Genomic DNA, 25,014 nt, shown 5'->3' on the forward strand with positions numbered 1-25,014 from the left:
AGCACGAATAAATACCAAGAAAGCATGCAGGCTCTGCACTCACGACTCTCGACTCATTCGAATCCTCAATCCAGGATCTTGAACTCTTGACTACAGCACGCACTCAAGACTCACGCTTCACCAGCGAGACCCACTTCCTACGCTAATCATCGAGACAAAGCTGTCATAAACTGTCAGCCTGTAGGTTACAGCAATACAACAGCAGCAAGCCCACCTTCCTTGCCGGGTGCGCCGCATTCAAAGGGTCTACAGGGCCGAAGCGGCACGAAAGTGTCAAAGTTGAAAGTTGAGGAATCGACACCACCTCGACCATCACAGGCTGACGCGCACGGCTGCATCGCATTCGCATCGAGCATCATGGCCACCTCGCGCTCAGAGCAATCTCTGCTGCTCGCATCGCTCGTCTCATCTGCGCAATCTGGCCCTTCCTCTTCCAGACCCAATGCTCGACCTCTGGACTCGGCACGACCTTTAGAAATCAGCTGTGGTCTCAACCCCAACGCTGCTGGTAGTGCTGAAGTGGCAAGAGATGGCACAAGAGCTTCTGTGGTCATCGGAGCAGAGGTCAGGGAAGAGGGCGAAGGTGGGTGGGAGGTCGCCTGCGATATGTGAGTGGTCACTTTAGCGAGAAAGTTACTGAAACGCGCAACGCGGAACCTAACATTGATGGGATTGCACGCAGATCTTCCAGCGTCGCAACAATCTACCCTCAGCTGGCTTCCACCTTTGAGACGCTTCTAGCCTCCGCACTGCCGGCTGCGCCGTATCTCACCACACCCGGCCTAGGGCCTCAGTGGTACCTGACCCTGGACGCGCGGTTGCTATCTGCGGATGGCGGGAACGCATTGGACTGCCTGCTGGCCGCAGCATGGGCAGCAGTCAATGACGTCAGATTGCCACAGACTAGGCGAATAGGCGCAGGGTCAAGCCGGGTCGCAGGCAAGGGCGTGCCAAGTAGTGGTGAACGTCAAAACCTTGCGAGAAGCTTGGCGGATCAAGCTCGAGAAGGTGAAGGCTTGGGCAAAGCTGGCCTCTCTGGACTCAAAGGTTTCGTGAGCGGGGCGGACAAGGGCACGGGCGGACCCTCTGGTGCAAAGGATTTTGAGCTTGTAGAAGGAACGGACATGATCCTGGCGGGAGCACCTCATATGGGCGTGGCCGTGACCCTGGCACTGGTGAGTGATCACGAATTGACACATCAGCAGCTTCCTCAACCGAATGGTGCTGCAAAGAGCTCGTCGAAGCTAAATGGTGCTGATACCCTATTTTCCAACCCTTGCCCGCTGACACAGCTCCCTCGTGGCCTCCATCTGCTGGACCCGAACTTGCACGAAGAGATTGCGCTCCCACCCCACCTCCGCCTTTGCGTCATTGCCTCGCCCTCGGAAGCAGATCCAAAGAAGCCTGTGATATGGTCAGCAAGGCTCCTATCGGACCCGCCGGGAAGTGAAGTGGGAGCGAGCGGAAGGGACGCTGCAGCTGGTGCGGCTCTTGCACCTGCTAGGAACAAGGTCGCAGGCGCTGCAGCGGATGAATCTCGAGAGCTGCTGGAGGAAGCTTGGGGCGCACCTGATCTGTCTAGGGTGAGAGGAGGCATCAAGGTGAGTCGATGTACCCCGCTACGTATGACCACGCAGGTAGGCGCTGACGGGCCCAAGCACAATCTTGGATCAGCTGGCGGCACTCTACGCATTGCAGCTTCATGAGGCTATGCAGGCACAGGTTGAGCAGAGTGAAAATGAACGGTAGCGAGGGGAGCAGAATGCAATTCATCACCTTTGCTCGCAATGCAATACAGCACACCCCCTCACGCAAACAAAGACTGCTTAGGCGTGAATCTGGAGCACGAAGCGCTGATGGGCAGGCTTACGATTCGAATGCCTCAACGATTTGGGCCATGCCACGCGGTGAGTCTTTGGAAGGCATCGCCGACAACGTCGACTGAGCGCATCGTCACTGTCACTGAGCCTTATCCAAGCGTCATCACTGAGCACACCCCGGCGGAAATGTTCCATACGACCTCGTGCGCTCGTGAATCAGACGGAGACATGTGATGAGCAACAATCGGCCAGCGTCGATGCCGCCAAGAGCGCTTCGCTCCATGGCTTCAGCTCGTCTAGATGCTTGACCACACGAGTACTACTATACATAGTGACCATCGGCTCTGGCTACGCAAAGACCTGCAACAATCACGACTCGTGGGCGAGCCGGCAGCAACATGTAATAACATCATCATCACGAGCTCCTCACGTCTCGAACAACGTGCTTGAGCCCTTGAGCAGCACGTGCACCTCCACTGCGTGGATCTGAGCCAACTCAGCAAGGCGAGTCTCGAATTGATGAATCTGAGCCTGGACGTGCACCTGAACCGAGATCGAAGATCTTGACCCGCGCATTAGCAGCTTTTGTGCTTGATGCGTCAATGAGGTATGTGAACAGAGAATTAGATTCAAGATTCACGATTCGCTCGATCATCATCGAGGGCGTTCAAGATTTTAGCGTGGGCGCAACATTAGGCGTCTGACTCTTTCGGCATGCATATACGACTCCGAACAAGGGTTATCATGCAGCGCGACTCTGCAGAGGCTTCACCGCATACTGTATCCCGTGGGCGCTGCACCCGCGCCGTTGCTGCATGCAGCGAACCGCCGGATCCTGCTCCAGCTTTGCCCGCCACTGCTGTTGTGAAGCGGAGCCGCGGCGAACAAGCCGATGTGCTCAAACTTCTCCCTCGAGCTTAACCTCTTCAGTGTGTGGCCTAAGCACGATGCTGACCATCGCAGCTTCGCACCGTGACAGTTGTAGCTGCTTGAAGCTTCGTTGATGGCAGCCAGCAATCGTGCATGTGAGTTATTCGAGGGACTTGAGCTTCTTTCCGCAAGGCACATGTTGTGAGTTTTGGTGCGGCTGTGTGATGCGTGGGCGCGTTTGAGCTTCGCCGGATGTGCTTTGGCGGTACCTGCATAACACAGCGGGTCGACCTACGCCTTTCGGCAGCCTTGCCGAGTCGGACACTTAGCCTGTAGTAAGTACTTGAGCAGTCACACTGCTTGAAGGGTGAGTTCGACCCGCGACTACTCCACTTCCATATTGATGATCATGATAACTTATTTGCTGGCTTCGATCAAACCTTCCTCTGGGCTGAGAAGATGCATAAACAAATTGGAGGTGAAACGAAGCAGTCGATCATGAGTCGTGGCTTGCTCTCATATACTTCAGCTTTGCCCGGCTCCGCGGACGCCATGACGCCATGCAGCGAGAGTCCTGCTGCATGCTCCCTGCAATCACGTTCCATACGCAATCGCTGGCCGATGCATCAAAGCTGAGGCTGCGAATGACGCGAAAACCCAATCATTTCTCTAAGCCGCCCGCCTTCGGTCAAACCGTCCTAGCAGCATTTCGGCATACCACTTCGCATCTAAGCAGCCGACCATTAACGTATCATAGAGCGTAAGTGCGCTCGATGAGTATGGAGGTCCATGCAAAAACCACGTCGGTAGCCCAGAGCATCTTCGGCAGGTGTAGGCTAGTGTACTCATCTGACGCCCAAGTCAGCCACGGCAGCCAGCAGCAGCGTAGGTGAGATGTGGTATGCAACCCAACACTCACGCTCTTGTTTGTCTTCGTCAGCTCTTGACTCACCACTGCCCGAGCGCCATGCATCAGCCCCAGCAATGCACAGCTAGTCTTGACCAAATACTTGGGGCTGGCCCAGCTGAGCGATTGCGAAGGGCAGCAGTCGTGACTGCTGTGACACGCAGAATCACTTGTCTGCACCAGCTGAACCCGGTTCAGCGCTCTAGCTGACTCCACATGTGTGATTGGCATGTGTCTTGAAGCGGACTCAGCAATCTCGGCACGACGGGTACGTGGTCACAATTCGCCTGAATAGCAGCAGGAGCATGCGCTCGAGGATGCAAAGTACAAATAGTGAGCCTCTCCATCGCTATGACATTCTGCTGTCCCAGCAATCACACACTTTTCTGACCTTCCATTTCATCCCCGCCAAAAATCCTTGCCCATCATGTTCTCTAAGACCAGCACTGTCGCTCTCGTCTCCGCCGCCGTTCTGGCCGCATCCGCTCCCGCTGTCGTCGATGCCAGCGCCAAGCGAGGAGTCGCCTGGCCCTACTTCTCCAATGTGGCGCCCAGCACCGCGTTTGGCGGAGCCGTCGCTTGGCTGTACGACTACGAGACCTACCTGCCTCCCCCCGATGGCTCTAGCTTTGCTGGCAAGGAGTTCATCTGCATGCAAGGCAAGCGAGGAACCGGAGCTCAAGACTCTTCTCCCATCACCCAGCTCGCCTCTCGCTGCGCCAACCAGGGCTCTTACGTCATGGGCTTCAACGAGCCTGACCAGCCCGAATCCGTCGGTGGATCTGCCATCTCTCCTCAGGATGCTGCACGTCTCTGGCAACAGTACATCCAGCCCTTGAAAAACCAAGGCAAGAAGCTCGTCGCACCCTCGGTCTCCGCTGCTCAGGGAGACAACCTCGGTGAAGCATGGCTCGACGCCTTCGTCGCTGCTTGCCAGGGCTGCACCTTCGACGCTTACGGGTGAGTCAAAAGACCATCATCGGGTTTCCCCATCTCGCTTGCAATCATCCGCACTCACCTTTCGGCTCGCCTTGCCTTCCCACAGCTTCCACCCTTACGGTCCCAACGACGGCATCATCCGTCAACAAGTCGACGGCTTCACCTCCAAGTACCACCCAGTCTGGATCGACGAGTTCGGCCAGGACCAGAATGCCAACCAAGCCGGTCCTGACTTTTTCAACGCCGTCATTGGCTACCTCGAGGGCAACGGCAACGTCGAGAGGTATGCTACTCTGACTCGCTACAACCCCAACGGTGCGGACCCCAAGGACCTCCTCAACCCAGACGGAAGCAGGACCCAGCTCGGAAACATTTACAACAGCTAGAAGAAGTCCCTGCTTGATGCTAGCGCATCGCATCCAAGACGCCACGCACCTGAATACGGACCCTACCTATCACTCCACACCCTAATCCACGCTTGCCATTTGAATGAATCTCGAATTGTGATGCACTTGACGTCAAGTAGTGACTGGCCGTCAAAGCAAGTGAACACGTTTCTGTAAATGTACTATGCGCTTGTCTATAATCACGTCCTTGTGCCTGTGCGCTCGATGATTTTGGTTGCAGTCGCTTTGTCTAACTTCGATCCGAACAGCTCTAGGCGGCCCAGCAGATGCCAATGTTCAGTACGGCTTGGGACCGCGTCCTCGGCCACCACCGCCTCCTCTGCGTGGCCCTCCTCCACCGATTCCTCGCTGAGCGCCCGAGCCGCGTCCTGAATTGGAATCGCTGCTCGGAAGCCCATTGGCGCCCTGATTTCGTCCGGAGCCTCCATGCGCTCCTCCTCTACCCCCACGTCCAGCACCCCCACCACGGCTGCCTCCCGCTCCTCCTCCTTGTTGCTGCTTGTCGTCCCTCTGGATGTTGAGCATATGAGAGAATGGCTGTGGGTGACGCGTAGCCGGGCAGGTAATGCAGCGTCGAGCAATTTTAGATTGTGGACGCGAGAACAGCACGAGCCCAGACGACGTCACTCACCTTCAGGCTCATCATGCCCACAGCTTTAGGAGTGATGCCCGGCAGGCTTCCACTGCCCTCGGCAAATCTCAAGCCTTGGATGGCGTATTCGTTCATGCGAACAACCAATTCCTTGGAGTCCCATCCAATCCACTTCTTTTCTCCGTTGAGATAGCCCATGAGCTGACAGAACGAAAAGCAAACGGGCGAGCCTGGTCAGCGTCTTGATCTTTGCGCGATCATGTCACCGGATAAGAACTTACAGCTCTGTACGTCGCGGCCTTTTCGTCGTCCCCAACCTGGCCGATAGCAGCATTATAGACCTGTCTTGCATAGCCGAGCGCATCTTCGAATGCAGCATCTCTGTCGATCTTTGTGACGGGCAACTCCTTGAAAGCTGCCTTCTGTACAAACTTTCCCTCAAAGTCATTGAGCACCAGCATTCCGCTTCCTCCGGCGCCTGCTCTGCCGGTCCTGCCTACTCTGTGGATGTATTGGTCCACTTCGCTGGGCGCACCCAATTGAAGCACCCTGCCGTGCGTGCGCTCAAAGGCATGATACCATTGTCAGTCAGTCTGTAAGGTCTAGCATCTCCTTCCAGAATCCAGAACAAACACTCACAAGCTTACGCCGGGGAAGTCCACGCCTCTAGCAGCAACGTCGGAGCTGAGCAGCACCCCGCTTTTGCCAGCGGCAAAATTGTTGGTGTTTCTGACGCGAGCGCCTTGTGACATTCTGCTGTGAATAGCGCAGACCTCGAAGTTTTTGCCTCCTGCTTGCGCGATAGCCTCCTTGTAAGGCCGAGTCTCGAAGACATCGTGGGCCAAGGAAGCGGAGCGGGCGGTTTGGAAAAAGAGAATTGGCTTGCTTTCCGGTCCGTTGATTTTGATATCTTGCAGTACGTAGTGCAAAGCCATGGCCAGCTGGTCTGCCAAAGGTGCAAGGACGTACTCTAAGAGCGACGGAGCGCACCTGATGTCAGATTCGCGCTGAGCTTCGATCTCTAAAAACAGCGCGCACTCACGCTGCTTGATGTGCTTGTGCACGTTGGCCTCTTCTTCGCTGAGGCAATTGACAAATGCGGCATCTTGAGCTAATCTGGCTGTCTCTTTCAGGCCCTTGGGGACCGTGGCACTGAAGAGTAGCGTTTGCCTGCCCTGGGACCTGGTGGGCAAGAAGGTTTGGATCTGTTCCAGCACTGGTCGGAAGCCCATGTCGAACATGCGATCAGCTTCGTCTGCCACGAGAATCTGCAGCCTGGAGACGGAAGATGCCAAATTGGATGTTTGCAGATGATCCATCAACTGCGTCGACAGTTCGAAACATGATGTCAGCTTACGACGATGATGTAGGACCAGCACGTTCACTGCAGCAACTCACTCTTCCTGGTGTCGCTATCAAAATGTCCTTGCGTTGACGCTGTAGCAGCTGGCGCTCGGTATTGATCTTCCATCGAAGCCGGTCGAGGATGTCAGCTAGCCCACAATCGTGCCTCTAAGCTGCGACTTGGACGCTGTACTCACATTCGAGCCTCCGATGACGCATTGCGAGCCCAGCACTCCTCGTAAGCCCTGTAGCAGCATTTCTGCCTCTCTCTGCCAGAGCACCGCATGTCTGTCAGCTTGGGTTCTGCAATGTCTGGGGCCAGTCCGCACGCGACACCACTGACCTGAATCTGCAGCGCCAATTCTCTGGTAGGACTGAGCACTAACAACCTGACGTGTTGCCCGTTGCTTGGTGGCCCGCTCAAAAGTCTCTGCAAGCTGGGCAGAAGATATGCGATAGTCTTTCCCGTGCCTGTTTTTGCCTGCACCAAAACGTCTTTTCCAGAGAGAGCAGGGTCGAGAGAAGCGCTCTGCACGTCCGACATGCTCTCGAAAGGGATGGAAGAGAGGATTCGCCCATCGACGCGGTCAGAGAGGGATGCGAAGGAAGACGTGGCGAGATGAGAGGCCATCGATGAGCCCGGCAAAGGTGCGCGCGGCGCTGCTTGTGTGGAGAAGTCGTGCGCTCTCTCCAGCTTGAACTCTGCGCCATTTGATGCGGACCGCTGATGTCCGTTCGGTTGTCTGTTTCCTGCGCCCCCTCCTCCGCGCCCTCTGCGGCCCCTGCCTCTTGTTTCTGTGCCGGACATGACCGGGAGCGTGGCAAAGTGATTCTTGAGGATAGTGCGGCTGCGTGTGAGACTTTCGATGGCAGGCAATGGAGAAAAGAGGCGGCGAGCAGTTGTTGTCGCAGCACGGAGGTGAAAGACCATAGGAAGGTGCGTTGGGATTGCGTAGGGTCGCGATGACAGGTCAACCTTGTGAGCTCTGCAAGATGGCTAAGTAGGCTTGTGAGTAGATGTACCGTCCATGCGAGCGTGATTAATCGTGATGCACGGGAAGTGTGAAGGTGACGCGCACTTTGATGGGAAAAGTCTATGAGGTAGGAGTAGTAGTAGCAGTCTTGAGTAGCAGTTGTTGCAAGCTGGTCGAAAGCCAGCCCTTTTTAGAACTTCTGAAATTTTTGATCACGTGTCGCAAGAGCAATCTTGAATGCGAAAGGACTCAAGTCGAGAACATTTCCTAGCTTTGACTGAGCATATGCATCCCGCTCATTTACGCAGTGCTCAGGTTTCAGATCCCCACGTCCGTGCCTGACGATCAACGCGGGCGACGCGTCGCGAATTTTTACGGTAAGCACGCGTCTATGCAGGCGTGCCGTCGTTCGCGAGGCTTATCCGCGAGCGAACAGCTCCGCCCGCGAAGAAGTCAACGTTCAACATTTGCTGCTACTGGCTGCATCCAGACATGTCTGTCTATATGCACAAATGTCGTGATCAGCCCCTTGTGCACCTCCTTGCTCTAACCGACAACTAGCCCGAGCTGAGCACGCGGTCGTCTATTGCTGAACAGGTGCGAACGTGTGCACACCAAGGCGCCATTGCCTGTACTCTGACTGCGTCTTGGCTGAAATGGTACGATTCTGCATGGTGCTTTGGTTCCACCGATGAGCGCGCGGCGAGTCGCGCCCTCGATTCTGATTCTGATTCTTGATTGACAAGACCTTAGCGGCGCGCAACAACCTGATCAAATCGCGAATCTCGTTTACCATGCAGGAATTAGGATCAGGATACTAATGAATCCATAATCGTGAATTGTCTACATTCAAAATACAGTCGCGAGTGAGGAAATGGACGACTTTATGACTCGCTGACGAGGCATTTGATTGGGACCAGCGCGTGCAGCAGCCAAACAAAGTCACGAGTCGTGACTCCACGCCAACTTGAATGTGAATGCGAGACGTGACTCGCTGATAAGCCAGCAGATCGAGCTGAGCAATCAAGCTGGATCGCAGCACTCGTCTTGAGCAACGCCGAGCCTCGCATAGCCGATAAGGACTCGAGGCGTACGTGCTCGGGGCCCGCATGCTTTCTCGGCCGTCTAGTGTGAGGATTGATGATGGAACAACCAGACGCCATGAATCTTGAATGGTGGTGACCCGTGGCGTCTCATCGTGGGGGGGCAACAAAGAGTTAATTGTGAGTGGAGGGGTTCATCGCATGCACGCCTTGGGGGCCGCGTGTGCTGAACAACGGTCCGAAGCCCGTGCGCGCGCTTCTGCTGAGCACGCGCTCGCTCGCTCGCTCGGGAGTTTTATGCCCTCGATCGATCACCCTTCGCGCGGCATTATGCAATCTGTGCATATAGAAAGCTTAGCTCCGCGTCTCATCTCTGCCTTGCTCACACTCACGGTGTACTGCATGTGGACCCTTGAAGCGGAAGCCGAAGGGGTCCGGTCCGTTCCAGGACTCGTGACGACGCCTCTTCGGGCATGCAGCAGCAGCTCCATCGGATTCAGTTCAGCGCTGCACAAAGCATCAGCTGCAAGCCTCATCTCTCGATCTCTTGGAAGAGTTCAATTCGCGAGCTTGCTGCTCCAGGCGCCTTGCCTGTTGTGCTCCCAAGCCGAATCGCACGCTCTCACGCAGAATAAGCAGCAGCAGACGCAAGCTTTCCTAAGCGTAAGCGGATTTCGAAGCTTGCACTCTGCCTGGAACATCGAGGGGGCTGCAGCAGCCGAGGAATCTGATGAATAATCTCCTTTGCCATTCACGATCGTGTGCCGGAATAGTAATCCCACGGCTCAGCCATCTTCGACTCTGTTTGCATCGAGTTCGATCAGACATGGTAGCCGTGTCAGCTGATCGGTCGTCGCCCCATCCAGCTTACATCAGTCGTAATCATTCTCTACGCTGGGGTCCCCCATCCGTGCGCAGCATCTGATGTATGTATAAATCTTCGGCCAGCGTGGTCGTCCCCGCAAATCCCTTCCCCCTCACCTCAATTTCAACACGCTCGCTCTCGAGTCTGAGCTATTGTATCACTGCCAGAACATGGCCCAGCTTCACCGCCACGATACACACGCACATCAACCAGACATGTTGTCAGCGACCGCTTATCCTGTACCGAGCAGCTCTCGGCTTGGGCTCGTGTCCACCGATGGCAGCGCAACGCGGCATGAATCGGCTTCATCGTCAGGCTGGTCGAGCCCTATGTTCAAGTCTTCCGACCTGGACCTCTTCGACGTCGACACTCGATTTGGCCGCGATCTTGGCATGGACGACACGATTGAGAACGATGATGCCGAATGTCGGTTCGATGACCACTTAGATGGTCAGATCACACCTCCTTCGACAGCCCCTCCCAGTGCCTACTCAGCCTCGTGCTTTGGCGTTGGCAACAAGCACGCTACGCTGGCTCCTCCTCGACATCACGGACATCGCGCGCCTGCTGCTGCTCACCATGCAAAGTCGGACGCTCAAGTTGGAGCAGCTGCAAGCTCGAGATACCACGCTGCTTCCGTGGTCGATCACGCAGGAGCCAATGCCACCCACGAATCGCCAAACTCCCCAGACGAGTCTTCTCCGCTCTCGTCCGCCTCAAATTCAGATCTGGAGGGCGAGAACTCGGAGGATGAGCTGGGCATAGATCTTCCTGCCGCGACGCAGCACGCACAAAGTGTTCTCTTAGCGGAGGCAAAGGCTCTGATGGAAGCTGCCTCGAGGCTCCAGACTCAACCAAGCGAATTCAAAAAAGCCATCAAAACAATCGTGCACTGCGTTGCTGGAGGAGGCAAGATTGTCTGGACAGGAGTGGGCAAGAGTGGTGAGTGTTGTAGGAGCTGTGGCCGGCTATTGGCACACGAGCCCTTCGAGTGCCGTAATGGGCATTCACTGACACACTGAGCTGCACTCATCACCACAGGCATCATCGCGCGCAAGCTGCATGCATCTTCACTTTCTCTTGGACTTTCCTCTGCCTGGCTTTGCCCCATCTCTGCTCTACACGGAGATTTGGGAACCTTGAGCGGTCATTGGCCACAAGCACCCAGGCCGCCACTCCTAAGGGCAAGAATGGCAGAGCACAGGGCGCCGCCGGCCCCTGTGCCAGACGTTCTCTGCGCGCTTTCGCATTCCGGAGAGTCTGCCGAACTATTGAACCTGTTGCCTCATGCTCAGGCTAGAGGCTGCCCCATCGTTGCCTTTACCAGCAAGGACGAGAGCAGCCTCGCCAAGGCGGCGAAGATCACACGCGGCGCTTGGGTGGACTGCAGGACTGCTAGTCCAATGGTCGAAGCCGGTACAAATTCGACAGCAGCTTCGGAATCCCCTTCGCAAACCACTGGAAGCCATGCCACCACTGCTCGTGCGCGGTCCGATTCCGCCCACTGCTCATGTTGTCCAAATGGCTCTTACGACGCGAATACAAGCCCCATCAACACTTCAGCAGAAGCCGACGCACTAGTGCCCGCGCCGACATCCAGCACAACAGTCGCCCTGGCAATGGGAGACTCGCTCGTTCTGAGTGTCGCTCGAGCATGTGGGTTGGGTGTGCAGAGCTTCAAACAAAATCATCCCGGCGGTTCTCTGGGTGCGCGCTTGGTTCACGCTTAGCACAGCAAAGCACGGCGCCGCCTCACTCCTTCAGAGCCAGGCCAAACCCCTTCTCATTCACCACCCTCACGACGTTCTCCTTGGCTATTGTATATCGCTAGCACTTTCCTCACCCTTCACATGGTCACCCCGAACTCGTTCTCTTTCGCATCACATAGATCTTCGACTCTGCGAGTTTGAATTGCATACATCCTTGGAGAAGATGACCTATTTTGACGAGTGTCTGAATGTGCTCGGCATGCAGCGTGCTCCACCATGCCTGCCCCCGTCTGTTTGCGTCCCCGCGTCCGCGTTCGCGGACCTTGCATTGTTGAAGTGCATGCATGGTCATCGCGGAAAACCGAGTCATTGTGTTCGAACACGTGCCAAACTTGTGCCTTGGCGAACAAGCGGGTTATAGACGTGTTGGCATTGTCGACACACTACTGGCTGACCAAACCATTGGGGATCCATGAGACCGACGAGCAGGCAGCAGGGTTGTCTCGCGGCCCCTTGAGACCAAGTCGGTCAGCTGGCGATTCTGTCACGCAGCCCAATTATTGCAAGAGCGCCTGTCTTGTCGATGGCGAGAATGAAGCAGGCCCAGGCTCATTCAGCATGCAAACCCAAAGGCGATGTTTTGGCGGCAGTGCGATCCGCACTCGACGTGGGTTGATTCGATGTCCTCTTCTCTAGAATCGCTGAAGACTGATCACGTAATAATACACAGATGGCCAATCGATGATCGAATAGAATCGTCCGGGCCTGCAAAGTGCGAAGTCGAGGGTGTTCCGTCCAAGAGAGGACGTCGGGGAGGTAAAAGATGTTCCGAATGGATTCAGACGTCCGAGTCTTGGGTATTCAGTATCACCGCGGCGGAAGCTTTCCCACTGCGCTCAAGATTATTGAGATACATTCTGTGCTGTTAGAGCAAGTGTCGACTGCTACCTCCGCCCCCCGTGCTGATCATATTGCCTCCATATCCACCTCCCATTCCCGGCGAAGGAGTGCTGGCGAATGGCATGCCAGGCTGACCCTGGTATCGAGGTGCGGTGCCAGGTGACGGTGGGCCCATAGGTCGAGGTGGTCCACCTTTGAGACCAGGACTTCGAGGTCCAGCTCGAGGATCCGTCTGCAGGAAGGAAGTGGGCTGATTCGTCGATCGGGGACCAGCACCGTCGTAGCCGTTCGAGTATCCGTTCGAGTAGCCGTTTGGTTGCTGCCCATTGTTCCCGCCTGAGGGCCTTCGTGCTCCCACTTGCAAAGTCGCACCTGGCGGACCCTGCGTGAAACCGTTGAATCCCGCAGGCGCAGATTGAGGCATGCCGCTAGCTTGATACTGCGACCGATCAGCACCTAGTGGATCGCTGCTCGGCCCTCTACCCGCGCCAAAATTATCGGCCGCAGCGCTGCGCAAGGTAGCCCGCTCGTTGAGTCCGTTGTTGCCATACATGCTCGGCGAGCGATTCGCATTGTAAGCTTGACTCCTTCGACGGTGGTCCCCTCTGCCCACGCTATCCACTCTCCGTAAGCTTCCGCCGCCACCTTCGCCCAAATTGCTGGGGTATCGGCTGATTCTTTTGGACGCGCGATTCCTACCGGGACTTGTAGGGTCATCGCCCTCGTTGCCCATGTACATGCTCTTCCTGATCTGCCCTGGCCCGACGGAATCGATGGCCCCAACGCCCTGTCTGGCGTATCGTGATCTCCTTCTATTTTGGTCTGAAGCTGGCGGAGGTCCTCGAGGCGCCGCTCTCATTTGGTGCTGTGGGCCGCCTGGGCCTTGCATTCCGTATGCTGACGCCGAATGATTGAAGACCTGACCCGGCTTGAAACCACCACCATCCGGAGGTGCACTTCCATTTGACAAGGGCGGGTGTTGCCCGCTCGCACCTCCCATCGGTCGGCGAGCCACCGCGGAAGGGCCTGGTAGCCTCACTCCGGAGCTCTCTCCACGAGCATGCCCACCTCGCGCAGAACTTGATGCATTCCTGCCATGGTTGGCCATCGATGGGCCATTCGAAAAGTAGTCCTCTCTTCCACTGCCACCAGGAGAGCCGTATCCTTGCCCACCTGCTCCCATCGGACTAGCTGCCATCAGTAAACTTGTTCTAGCACCATACTCTTGACCAGGCGTAGGCAATGCGAGGTTGGTCTGGGCCTTTGTAGCCGCGGAGGAGCCTGGTTGCCGGGCGCCATAGCCCGCAGCGCTTGGTTGATAGAGCCCGGACGTGGCGTAGTACGGCTGCGCTTCTTTGCTTGGCTTGTTCAAGATCTTGCACATCCACCCAATGGCCAGCAAAAGCAGAAAGACCACCGCGAAGGTCCCGAGCACGGTGACGACCTCCGAAGGCTTGAGCCCAGAGCTGTCTTTCCTCCCGCTAGTTGCGACGCCGAATGCTCTTCGACTATGTCAGGGTCAGGGAAGCCAAGGTGAGCGAACCAAGAGTTTGGCACGGAGACAGGCTGTCCCACTCACGTCAAAGTGGCGGCGTCTGGTGTTGTCGCAGACATCGTACAAGCTCCGTTGTTGCAGGTGGCAGCTCGGCTGTGGGCAGAAAGCGAAGGTCAAATCAACTGGATCGCGACTAGCTATCCCAGAACGGCAGTGGTGCGCCGCAGTACAAGCGTGAAGTGTGACACTGAATATGAGAAGATCTTGGCCCACTGCTACCGGAGGTGCCGAGCTCCACGGGCATTCGGATCACGCGCACGTCCAATCCTGGCCCCTTCTGATCTGACAACCGAGCTTACTCACCTTGAAATGATGTGCAGACTGACCGCTCGACACTGGGATCTGGCGCGAAATGAGAGTTGCCTAGTCACCAGACCACCGAGTGAAGGACCGCGCTGAAACACAAGGTATGTGCACCGAGGCGCTTTGAAGAGGCAGTGATCGAGGTTTAGAAGTCTGTGTGAGCCGCTCAAGCTTCTTGCACTCCTCTATTCCCTTGTAAGTCGAAAACGCTGGTGGGTGGGGTCGATTAATCCAGCCGCGAGAGGTGCGGAGGTCGGTGAGAGGCGTCGTTAATTGCTCGGTAGAATTCCGGGTGGTGTTGTATTATACCGAAATTAAAAGTTATTCGCCTATACGCCTCGCGTCGATTCACAACACGCCAGAGATCGGCAGCTATTTCGTCAACATGAAGCTCCAGGTGCGGAGCGAGGTGCAAGCGAATAAATTGACCCTGCCGGGCGATCACGAACGCTGCTGAGGTTGATGAGGAGAGAAGCGGGACGCTTTCGGGGCGATCGTTCCTGCGACGCGGCCAGCTCGACGACTGGGATGGAAGGGGAGCGAGCGACCTGGACACTCGTTGTGCTTGAAGTTTCGAGGTGGTGTAGGGACGAGCTTGCTGGTCGTGTGATCAGTGGAGCACTTGGTGTGACAAGTCGTGAGTGGTGAATGAGAGAGAATGGTGTACATTCAGGGTACAAGCCTCGCGGTTCCGCGATCAACAGTCAGAAGCAGCAGCGCTCGCAGAAGAGGAGGATGCTGGAAACCCAGCAAAGGCACAGGAGGTGCTGCTGCTGCTGCTGCTTGCTGCTAATCTGGGTCGGCTCTTTGATGCAGTGCTGTGAGTGCGTGTGTTGTGCGGTGCGGTGCGATGCGATGCGGTGCGGTGCGGTACCGGTGCAAACTCACGGCCTACGGCACGAGCTGTGCTTGCTGACTTTGAAATCTCCCCGTTCCAGCATCGAGAAGCGCGCGACAGCAGGGAGCGGGGAGGCATCAGCAGCTGCATGCATGTATGGAGCAAGCAGAAGGAGGCGCGCGAAAAGACACGGCAGGCGCCAGCTGTAGCATGCATGTACACTCTTGACTCTGCTTGCGTCTCACGCGGCTCACTTGTGACTGTGACTCTGACTATTACTTGATGTGCCCTGCTGCGCGGTGCACATCATTTTCCCTCTTACATGTACCCACCGCTACAGCACGCACTCACTCTTGGATGCATATATGTATGCCCTTGCACTTCTTGCGTGTGATGCCGTCGTGACGGACAACGCAGCCATCACGCACCAGCGGCCACTTAAATTTGGGACAAATAATGCCGGTAGGTACTGTAGCCATAAATAATCACAATCGCGATTCTTACCGCCGCAGGCAAGAACGCGTGTGCTTGCCCATCATTGCACTCAGAACAGCAAGCACTAGCAGGCAGTCTGACGTGTGCTCTCCTGAGTGCCGATTGGTTGCGCATTGGGTTCTGTAAACAGCAGTCACAGTAGGTGGTGCTCGACAGGAGCATCCCAGCGACGCACAGCCCCAATCCCTCCTGCCGAGCCTCTCATCACGACAGATACTCGTGACTGCCACGGTACCTGGCGTGTCATTCTTGATTGCAAACGTTCACGCAGCTCTCTCCTCTTAAATCGTTTTATTTGTCGTCTATTCACGCGTCTCCATATTGTACACAAAGGGCAGATTTACACACGAAGCGTCCCGCGAGAACCTCTAGCGTTGAAAGCGCGCAAAGTTGCATCCTGATGCATGAACCTGCCGCGAGTCACACCAGCAGCCCAAATGTCCTCATTCAAAGATTCATCAGGTCGTTTCGTCTTAACTTCAACACTTTTCTAATCCCATGAATTCAAATTGCTCGTCGTGCGAAGGTTGTCTCAATTTCAGGAGGGCCCCGCCGCACCAGTTGCCTCTGGAAGCTGGCTACTCTTGAGGACTACCCTCGAAGAGAGGACTACCGCTTGAGGGCAAGAGAGGAGCTTTAGTACACGGTCGCACGCCGAGGTACGAATCACCGTGTCCTTGACGACAGCTTCATGACCAAATGACGATTCATGGATGTCTCAGCTCAGGATTCGTTGGCTGGAGCCCACGGCGGTGAGGCTCGTGCTCGATTTCGGGTACGCCATCGACATTCGCCTCGATCGTATGGTGTGCGGAGCGACAGCGCCAACGATGCAGGATGACGCTCGAGCAGGGATCCGACCATTTACTCCGCGCTCGGCTTGATGAGCCAAAGGCGAAGAAACAGAGGGCCATAGACTGGCGTCGAGTGTGGTGTGCATGCTTCCGTCAGGCTAGCTGCGCCGCTTCGTCCTTCACGATCGGCTCGACCTTGACTTTGAGGGGCGTCGTGGGCGGCCTGACTACGCGCACATCGACATCCATCCATTCGCTCGCCTTCACCAAACCTCTCAGTTGCTGATCTAGCACCTGAACCCCTTCGAACCAATGCACCTTCCCGGCTAAGTCGTGCGTCGTCACTCTGCCGGAAGTCGAAGGTGTGCACCAGAAGAGCACAGGATTTTCCGCCGTGGCTAATTTAGGAGCTGTGTGCGCATTGAGCTCGGGCACGATCACGTAGTCCTGTAGACCGAGCCCATTGTGATCCCTCGCGAGGGGCGTGCAAGTAGGCACCCGGACACTCATCCGCTCAGCAGTCGCAAGTCCCTCTTCTTTGCTCGACACCGATTGGCCCTCCTGCTTGCTTGGTGCCTTTTTCGTTTCTTCGGATTGAGCTTTCGTAGTCTGCTTTGCTACTCTGCCAAATACGCCCTTCTGAAAAGTCTCGGCGATGCCTTTGCCTACGAATGTGACGATTCGAGGTCTGACCTGGGCCACTTTCTGTACCAATATCGGAGCTCCTGCTGCGTAGTCCGCCGGTTTGAGTAGGCCGGCGTCCCTTGTCGGACGAGCGCAGAGGTTTGTGAGACCGAGCTTGGGATAGGGCGCAGATTGGTATTGGAGCGAAGCATCTTCCTGCGGAGAAACGCGCGTTGGTGTAAGGCCAGATCGATACAGTGCTGGATAGAAGTGCTGCTGGGCAGTGATGGCCAACATGATGAGCGGCCTGTTTGGAAGTTGAGCTGAGTCCGGTGACTCACGTTGGTGCAGTGCGCAAAGTGATGCCCCACGCGACTCGAGGTCAGACCAGGATTGATGCCGCACATGAGGACTGCGAGGCAGCATCACACGCACAGAAGTAGTTTCAGACTTGTTGTGCATCACCCACCGACTTCCTTCCGGCACTCACTGTCAACGTCTCCTGGCTGGCTGCCCAAATGATCGGGCAGACCCGGAAGGATGGAGATTTCTTCCGCTTGGGCGTGGCCAGAGGAGTCCCCCGAGTCATTCTCACCTCCACCTTGCTCCAATTTGATACGCTTATGGCCTCGCATAGTAGCTGCTGCTTGAGGGTTGGCTTCCGGGACATTATTGGCAGCTTCGTCCTTTTCAAATTTGGACCTGGCATCGCTCGCTGGAGTGGTCCTGATTCTCGACTGCTTGGCGCGCGTCGACCTCCTCAGACTGTCGTATCTGGCATGAATACAGACCTCGAGCTCCTCTTTGACCGCGCCTCTGGATGCACGAGTCTCTCTCTTGGCTGATGGATACAAATGAGCATCAATGAAGCTGGACGGCAGTCGAGCTGGCGGCGGAGAGGATGACATTGTCTGACCACTTGTCGAAAGCCTGTTCGCTGTGGTTGTCAAGGCCGCAACTCTTCTGGATCACCGCACCCTAGGCGTTCGTTGCTGACAGACGTCAAGATAGGTGAAGCGCGGTCCTGTTTGCGGAGTGACAATACTCAAGGTAGGTTCACGATGGATGTGTGGAGAGAAGACATTCGTCGATATCACGCTAGCCAGATACAGGCACGATGACAGCTCAGATATGTGGTTCCAAACGGACGTGTATGCCACGCTGCATGTTTGTCGGCCTAGCTGTCCGGAAAAGCGCGGAGTTCCGGTTGCGTCTATAGGCGCACGGCGGCCTCCACGAATTTTTTGAGCAGCATGCACCGACTTACCATATGTGCTTCCCATCGATTCTCACCACATCCACTTCATTCAAGATTCACGACCGCGCTGGCTTAGAATCAACGGCAGCTAAACATCAAGCCCCATCTTGAATCTCAAACGTCACGAGTGGAACAGTCATGTTCAAGAGAATAGCAAAGCTAGCCAAGGCAAATGAGAGGGATGAGAAGCTTGGTATCCCAGTGGGAGAAGACTTCCCGCCCGAAGCGAGGATGGGATTCTCAGATGACGAAGATGAGAGCGACAGCGAGTCCGAAGATGATTCAGAAGATGATGAATCAGGCCATGATACAGCAAACGAGGCCGAAGATGGTGCAGAGTTTGTCGAAACAGCTCAGAATGAAGAGGAAAGCAGCCGAGACGACGATGATGAAGAGGTAGATGAGGAGGAGGAGGAGGAGCTAGACCTAGAGCAGGCACCCATGTCCATCCCTCAAGCGCTTGAAAGCACGATCTACGTAGCGTTCGATGCGCCCTTGAAGAAGACCTTTCAAATTCGATCGTGCGTCCTTTGTCCAGATGCGCAGCTAAAAAACGACAAGGACACGCAGGATCACGTTTCCAGCCAGGTGGGTAGCCGGGCAGGTGACGTCCGCGCAGCTGCCGTAAGTCTTTATGACTCTGACGTTTGAACATGTACAGGCACATGCAAAGCGACTCGCCAAATTCGAGGCATATATTGGGGAGAACTTGTCGGAGAAGGAAAGGACGGCGCCGCCTTCTGAGGGAGGTGCAGATCCCCGTCACATCGTTGCCGAAATTGCAGCGGCGTCGCGGCGAGCAGAGGCAAGCCGGAAGAAGCACAAGCAAGCCAAGGTAAGTCCCTAGTATCCACTAGCGTCCACCAGCCCGAACGACGCTGATTCCGCCCCATTGGACGCAGCCTTCGTCTTCAAAGACCTCGATCAAAAGCGATGCATCACCGAAGAAAAAGGACGGAATGACAAAGAGCGAGAGGAGGCGAGCTTACAAAGCCGCGCAGAAAGCCAAAAAGGAAGAGAAGCGCAAAGCGAGAGCAGGTCCACAGAGTCAGGCAGCATTGAATACTGAGGCCAATTCTTCGACTCTCGGGAACGCTTCAGCGGCAAAAAGTCCCGCCGCCAGGAAAGCAACCTCGCGGGATGAGCACGGCGGGGTCAAGAAGATCGACAGCGGTGAGGTAGGAATATCCACAACGGCCACCAAAGTGTCTAAGAAGCGGAAGGATCAAAGTGCAGAGCCATCCCACGCCTCGAAACTATCCGGCGCAGCTCTCGAAGCTGCAAGTGACAAGAAGGCAGCCAAGAAAGCTAAGAGAAATTCGGCTTCGGATCTGCGCCATCCATAGATCATTCGAGCTTGCGCTACAGTACCGCGCGCACATCGCAATGACGCTGGTCAAGCAACGCGATAGAGTGGACATTATCCCTCGAGTATAGCAAGCTGGGCACCTTGATCCGCAATTTGCCATTCAAGATCCAGCTCGTCCAGGAATGACTTCATCTAAGAAGGTGATAGCGATGTGTGCAAAGCGTCGGTGTCAGTCAAGCTGTGCTTGTGACTGACCGCGGACGTCACCTGCTCACCATCATCTGTCTACGCTCAGCTTCCTGCTTGGCAGTCTCTGTTCGCAATCTTTCGCCTCTGAGCTTCAGTAGTCTGAGGTCACAGCAGTGATGTGTTAGTATTCCATTATACCGTCCACTCGAAAGCACGGAGTAGATTCTTGCACTTACTTGTCGTGAAAGTGAGCAATGGCCGAAGAATTGTAGCCTTCGCCTTGTTCTGCTGGAGGCACGCTATCCCCTGCTGGGTTCGCAGGTGGTATGTGAAGAGGTCTATCCTTTGCGCCTGAGAAAGCCGCAACTCTGAGAATCCCTGCACATGCATGTGCAGAATGGGATAGATACCGCGCCAAAAATGCTGAGCAAAAGGAGGTCACCAAGATATGATATGGATATGGCTACAAGCGACTTACCCATGCTTCCGATGGCGTCCAGTCGGTCAGCATCCGAAACACAAGCAAGCTCAGAGCAGCTCTCCTCCCACTTCGTTCTTTCTCTTTCTTCTGCCGTCTCTTCCAAGCCTGCAGCTTCGCGCTTCTGTCGCTCTGCTCTGCGCTTTTGATCTTTGCTCCAGCTCACATTCTCAACTATCCGAATGATCAGGTTGACTTGCTCCTCTTCAAGAATTTGAGGATACCGCGAGAGAAAGGGCGACAATAGCGTGCGAGCGGAGGCGGTCGGGTCGTACTTGGCATCCGCCATGTCGTGAAAAAGAGCTGCGAGTTCCAGTGTGATCATGTCCGGTTGAGATGGTAAGGACGGACATCGGGAAAGCCAAATGGACATTTGTCGTACTCGATGAACTTGTTCAACCCGGGCGTGGCGAGATTCAGCTGGAAGACCCGACGTATGCATGAATGCTCAGTTCTCACCGTGATGCCAATCATGCGAGGGATCCACTCTGAGCTTGGCAAAGTGTGATTTCACCAGGTCCTCTGCAGCAGAGATCATCTCCCCGACGAGGTCACGATCTCCGATCTCGACTGCCATCCTGACCCAGAGCACGCTTGGCAGTCGAGGTCGTGCAAGCTGTGCAGCTGTACCGCCGCCTGTCGTAACCAGTGCAGGCAAGTCTCACAGTCAAGCTGGGCACGATTGCCCTCTGACGGAATCAGGCCAGGGCCTTGCGTGCAACGTCTCAATCAGAGACTTTTGCGCGCTCGAGCTTGTTTCTGTGGTCTTGGTGTATGCTGCAGACCAGCAAGTCTGGTGCCACAGGGCGTCTTCTGTCCCTCGGTGGATGCGGCGTTGCATGTAAAGCTCTCAAAGCGTGGAGTCACGGGCCGCCAAATGATGGAAGCATTCAAGATTTACGAGCTACGAGTCGCGAGTGCTGAGCGAACAGAGATCCCAGATAGATTCACGACTTGCAGCTCCGTTCTCGAGCGGCGGCGGCGGTCTTCCAAATAAGTCACCGCACCTCATCGCATCCGTGATTCTTGATTCAGGCAACTCAATTAAAGGCCCCGCCCATGTGCGTGCTGGGGTGAACGCGCACGTTGACGCTGCAGGGATGCATGCATGCATGGCGTCCGATGATGCATCCTTCGCCTATTCATAAATTCAAGTCACTCAGTGCTCCTTCAGCAGCAGCGCCCGCTTAATCTTGAATTGAATACTCGCGGTCGCGCCGCCTGTCTCATGGCGCAGGAGCGTGCATGCATGCGTGCTTGCTGCATATATGCAGACAGCAGACAGACAGACAAAAGCAGAGCCTTGGTCATGCTCTTGCCAGTCAAGAGTGTGCGTGACTCAAGACTCGTGACTGCTGTGGTGGGCGCACATCTTGTGATCCATTCAAAATTCTTGATTCACGATTTGTGTTTCACGATTTCATCTTGTTTCAGCATCAGCTCGCTGCAACAGGCATGCACGCATGCGTTTTGGATGCTCCCGTGCACGTATTCGCGAATTCATACACGCGCTTTTTCAGCCTCATCAAGCCAGCCAGCACCCAGCAGCCAGGCCACTCGTGCCCACTCACGACTCCCTGCCGGGACTTGTGTAAGCTCTAGGTCGGTTACCGCCTTTATAGCTGGTGGGAGCAGCGAGGGTGTACGCAAGTCAGAAGCATCGTGAATTGTAAGTCGACTTTGAATGCCGCGACTGGATCGATGTGACGACCCAAGGATACCGATGGGTACATATATAGTCCTGCTGCGTGCGCTAGATGTGTGGTGTATAAGCTGCGGGGCTGAGACGGTATGCCTTGAATTTAGGTCCCCCGCCTGATGACTGCGCGTGTATACTGTTGCGCTCCGACACGCGACGAGTGGCTGCTGAATGAGCGCGTCTGATGTTGCCTGGCCTCGACAGGCTCGATGGGCGGCGCGTGTCACGATGCGCGCGGTGCAGACCATCAGCATCGCAGTCACAAGTCAGCAGCGCGCTGCATTCAGCCTGCAAGTAGTATAGTGCCGCTGAACGGCGATCTGAGAGCGCATCAATCATAGCAGACGGATCAGGCAAAGGGCACTTGGACATTAATTGATCTCGCCGCTCGCTCCTCTTCACTGGGCGATCATCGCTGCCATTTTGCGACCACGAACGCACTGACCCGCGCATTCTTGGATCTGCGTCCAACGATTAGCAGGCTTCTACTTCTCATCACCCAAGCAATAGTCACGCATCTCCAGCTTGCGAGGCATCTTCACCTCATCTTCGTCAGTATCCGCACTCAATTTGGACTCTCAAGACCAAGAATCACCACGCAGTCTAGAGGCGTCACATTTCACGGACTCCGACAAGAACACCGCAATCTTAGAAGTGTCCATTCGATTGACCTTGAAGCCGCTTGTCCCGAGGGCATCGTCACCTCCGGCCTTCCCTGAAAGGGTCGCGCTGCACACTCTGAGTCTAGCCCCTGCGCAATCGCAGCAATGACATCTGCCACAGTAGGCGAGACGCGCCCCGAGTCGAAGAGCTTGAGAGCATGGGTGAGTGAATGCGCGGGCGGCAGGTCGGCTATCATGGTAGTACTGAGGCTTTGCGCGCGCTCTTTAGTGGTCTGCATTCACCAAAGTCAAGACGGCCAACGCTGCCAAAACAGCCAAAGGTGCGTCTTCGTCTCACCATTCTCAACTCTTCCGGTCCACCCGCTCATCCGCTTGTGCGAACGATCACAACAGTGCAAGCGGAAACCGGAGTGTTTGGACAGCCTTTGAGGAGGAGCTTAAAGTATGCCAGTGTAGCGATCAGTATGGCAGGAGAGGATGGGCAGCAGTATGTCTGGGGTTACGTGCCTGTCATAGTTGCCAAGGTGGGCTTATACCTGAAAGAGAATGGTGAGTCTGCATGTTGCCAGCCAACAAGCCACGTCGGGTTGAGCTGGGGCCGGCTACGCAGTATGGGCCTGAGACGTACGCCATCGTCGTTATGGCCACTACCCTCCCAACGAGTGCGCGCTGACTCGCGTGTGTCTTTTGCAGCGACTGAGGTGGAGGGTGTATTCAGAATAGCTGGCTCTCAAAAGCGCATGCGCGAGCTGCAAGAAGTATTCGACACGCCTCCTAGATATGGCAAAAATGTGGACTGGTCGAAGTACAGTGTCCACGACGCAGCCTCTGTGCTCCGGCGGTATCTCAACCAAATGCCTGTGAGTCTAGGGGTAGGGTCAATCATCACTGTGTCCTCTTTACCTGGCTCACGACGGCACTTCGGCTGTAATCTCTCTGCTGGTCTTAGGAACCCATCATTCCCTTGCATCTGTACAACGAGTTCAGAGCTCCGATGCTCAAAGAGCCTTTGGATGTGGACGCAGCTATTAAGACCTACAAGCTGCTCATCAACTCCAGTCCTCCGGCAAGTCAGTACTTGTTGCTCTACGTCTTGGACCTCTTGGCCGTCTTTGCTCGGAAGTCAGAAGTCAATCTGATGCCCGCCAGCAGTGAGTAGCGCCGGGCCCTGAATACCGCGTGGGACCTGCACCCATTGACCCGGAGCATCATGCGCAGATTTGGCTGTCATCTTTCAGCCCGGCATGTTTTCGCATCCTTCGCACTTGCAGTCGCCAGACGAGCACAAGGTGGCCGTACAGGTTTTGGAGTTCCTGATCGAGGTGAGGATCGCTTGAATGGCAAAGGCGCGTGCTCGCATCGCCTGACTCATCTCGACTCGTCCCCCGATGGTAGCATCAAGATCACTTTGTCTTGTCCATCGGTCCGCCACCACCTGCAAACGTAGCACCTGCCGAGCTCACTTCGGTCTCGCAGCCAGCGACGGAGGAAACAACGGATTTGCCCTCCGACTCAGATGAGGATTTAGGAGAGTTGGAGGTGCATGAGGGTGGTGGTGCAGCCATGGCGCGAGCGGCAAGTCAGGCGACTCCTTCACCGGCGCGTCGGAAGGGTCTTTTTGCTGGGATTCGAGGAGCAGGCAGATTGAGCCCCAACATGCGGAAAGATCAGGTGGAGGAAGAAGATATTGGAGGACAGAGCAATGCACCAGTGGCATTAGGGGGCGGCACACCTAGCGGGGCAACCGTCAAGAGGTCAAAGACGACCCCTAGCAGGAGACCCTCGAGGAAGGACCCTTCCAAGGAGAAAGACGCCTCCGGTGAGACTTCTGCTGCAGCAAGCAAAGAAACTCGAAGTCCAAGAAGTCACATGCGAAGGAAAAGTTCGGAGGCAGGAAGCCCGAGCCCGAGCGCAGCTGCAAGTCCTTCGTTAGGTGTGCAACCCTTACCTCCCATGACCCCTCCGGTAGGCCTGAGTAGCGACAATCCACCTGCGGGAGCGGCCTCTGCTACAGCTCCGCCCGCTGCCAGTGCAGAAAGCAACATTGGCGGCTTGCCCACCCCTCCGCCCTCAAAGTTTTTGAGATCGACCAGCGCAAGTAGCCAGAATACACCCGCTTCGCCCTCGAGGGGCTAAAGTCATGCTCGACCCGGTCTTTCGAAGCTCCTCTGCAGTCTCCCACCGTTTATTAGATCTTGCATCGTCACTCCATTTCCACCACGTCATCGAGTTAAGGAAGCCCCTCCCCTATCACCCACCATTACACACGCACTGAACATCGGTGCGCCCACCTTCTTTCGTGTCTGATTCTCCATTGACCTCTACTTTGGCTCGCTTCATCGGTCTGCATCGGTCTTTTCGCCTCATGCGTCTTTATTCTACACATGAGCGGCATAAATGATACCCGTCTACTTGTGGCTCTCGTGCGCGGCAAATTGTGCACCGCACAGGATCGAAATGGTACGATGATAGAAGTGAC

The 25,014-nt window shown here is 55.7% G+C and overlaps 10 protein-coding genes across 10 annotated transcripts; 5 read left to right on the plus strand and 5 right to left on the minus strand.

The window, feature by feature from the left end:
• Window positions 1–357: 357 nt before the first annotated feature.
• Window positions 358–1,706, plus strand: IE81DRAFT_331802 (hypothetical protein; the record flags this gene model as incomplete). The annotated part of the gene is made up of 4 exons (XM_025515271.1): window positions 358–608; window positions 683–1,175; window positions 1,206–1,601; window positions 1,638–1,706. The coding sequence occupies 4 exons, from the start codon at window positions 358–360 to the stop codon at window positions 1,704–1,706; spliced, it is 1,209 nt and encodes a 402-aa protein (XP_025367349.1).
• Window positions 1,707–3,970: 2,264 nt separating this feature from the next.
• On the plus strand, window positions 3,971–4,762 carry IE81DRAFT_325803 (hypothetical protein). The gene has a single exon (XM_025514629.1). It carries the CDS (start codon window positions 4,025–4,027, stop codon window positions 4,559–4,561), a length of 537 nt encoding a protein of 178 aa, XP_025367350.1. The 5' UTR covers window positions 3,971–4,024; the 3' UTR covers window positions 4,562–4,762.
• On the minus strand, window positions 4,519–5,087 carry IE81DRAFT_236100 (hypothetical protein). The gene has a single exon (XM_025511175.1). It carries the CDS (start codon window positions 4,953–4,955, stop codon window positions 4,602–4,604), a length of 354 nt encoding a protein of 117 aa, XP_025367351.1. The 5' UTR covers window positions 4,956–5,087; the 3' UTR covers window positions 4,519–4,601.
• A 439-nt stretch (window positions 5,088–5,526) lies between these two features.
• IE81DRAFT_293761 (DEAD-domain-containing protein) lies at window positions 5,527–7,687 on the minus strand (the record flags this gene model as incomplete). The annotated part of the gene is made up of 7 exons (XM_025512018.1): window positions 5,527–5,736; window positions 5,817–6,084; window positions 6,175–6,505; window positions 6,578–6,857; window positions 6,934–6,999; window positions 7,077–7,148; window positions 7,223–7,687. 7 exons carry the CDS (start codon window positions 7,685–7,687, stop codon window positions 5,527–5,529), a joined length of 1,692 nt encoding a protein of 563 aa, XP_025367352.1.
• Window positions 7,688–9,650: 1,963 nt separating this feature from the next.
• Window positions 9,651–11,688, plus strand: IE81DRAFT_368484 (SIS domain-containing protein). The gene is made up of 2 exons (XM_025517156.1): window positions 9,651–10,703; window positions 10,803–11,688. The coding sequence occupies exons 1-2, from the start codon at window positions 9,932–9,934 to the stop codon at window positions 11,489–11,491; spliced, it is 1,461 nt and encodes a 486-aa protein (XP_025367353.1). The 5' UTR covers window positions 9,651–9,931; the 3' UTR covers window positions 11,492–11,688.
• Window positions 11,689–12,143: 455 nt separating this feature from the next.
• On the minus strand, window positions 12,144–14,431 carry IE81DRAFT_236229 (hypothetical protein). The gene is made up of 3 exons (XM_025511176.1): window positions 14,229–14,431; window positions 13,950–14,018; window positions 12,144–13,878 (listed from the first exon to the last, which is right to left on the minus strand). Exons 2-3 carry the CDS (start codon window positions 13,982–13,984, stop codon window positions 12,396–12,398), a joined length of 1,518 nt encoding a protein of 505 aa, XP_025367354.1. The 5' UTR covers window positions 13,985–14,018; window positions 14,229–14,431; the 3' UTR covers window positions 12,144–12,395.
• Window positions 14,432–16,056: 1,625 nt separating this feature from the next.
• On the minus strand, window positions 16,057–18,047 carry IE81DRAFT_368486 (DNA glycosylase). Its single transcript, XM_025517157.1, has 3 exons — window positions 17,470–18,047; window positions 17,321–17,391; window positions 16,057–17,252 (listed from the first exon to the last, which is right to left on the minus strand). The coding sequence occupies exons 1-3, from the start codon at window positions 17,885–17,887 to the stop codon at window positions 16,509–16,511; spliced, it is 1,233 nt and encodes a 410-aa protein (XP_025367355.1). The 5' UTR covers window positions 17,888–18,047; the 3' UTR covers window positions 16,057–16,508.
• A 227-nt stretch (window positions 18,048–18,274) lies between these two features.
• Window positions 18,275–19,938, plus strand: IE81DRAFT_368487 (hypothetical protein). Its single transcript, XM_025517158.1, has 3 exons — window positions 18,275–18,825; window positions 18,899–19,072; window positions 19,140–19,938. The coding sequence occupies exons 1-3, from the start codon at window positions 18,376–18,378 to the stop codon at window positions 19,581–19,583; spliced, it is 1,068 nt and encodes a 355-aa protein (XP_025367356.1). The 5' UTR covers window positions 18,275–18,375; the 3' UTR covers window positions 19,584–19,938.
• IE81DRAFT_293781 (hypothetical protein) lies at window positions 19,658–20,751 on the minus strand (the record flags this gene model as incomplete). Its single annotated transcript, XM_025512019.1, has 5 exons — window positions 19,658–19,738; window positions 19,822–19,894; window positions 19,972–20,113; window positions 20,214–20,603; window positions 20,673–20,751. 5 exons carry the CDS (start codon window positions 20,749–20,751, stop codon window positions 19,658–19,660), a joined length of 765 nt encoding a protein of 254 aa, XP_025367357.1.
• A 1,474-nt stretch (window positions 20,752–22,225) lies between these two features.
• Window positions 22,226–24,952, plus strand: IE81DRAFT_325813 (Rho GTPase activation protein). The gene is made up of 7 exons (XM_025514630.1): window positions 22,226–22,736; window positions 22,804–22,855; window positions 22,929–23,084; window positions 23,229–23,395; window positions 23,485–23,686; window positions 23,754–23,857; window positions 23,931–24,952. Exons 1-7 carry the CDS (start codon window positions 22,680–22,682, stop codon window positions 24,669–24,671), a joined length of 1,479 nt encoding a protein of 492 aa, XP_025367358.1. The 5' UTR covers window positions 22,226–22,679; the 3' UTR covers window positions 24,672–24,952.
• The last annotated feature ends 62 nt before the right edge of the window (window positions 24,953–25,014 follow it).

This window comes from Ceraceosorus guamensis, assembly GCF_003144195.1.
Source record: "Ceraceosorus guamensis strain MCA 4658 unplaced genomic scaffold IE81scaffold_76, whole genome shotgun sequence".
NCBI lineage: Eukaryota > Fungi > Basidiomycota > Exobasidiomycetes > Ceraceosorales > Ceraceosoraceae > Ceraceosorus > Ceraceosorus guamensis.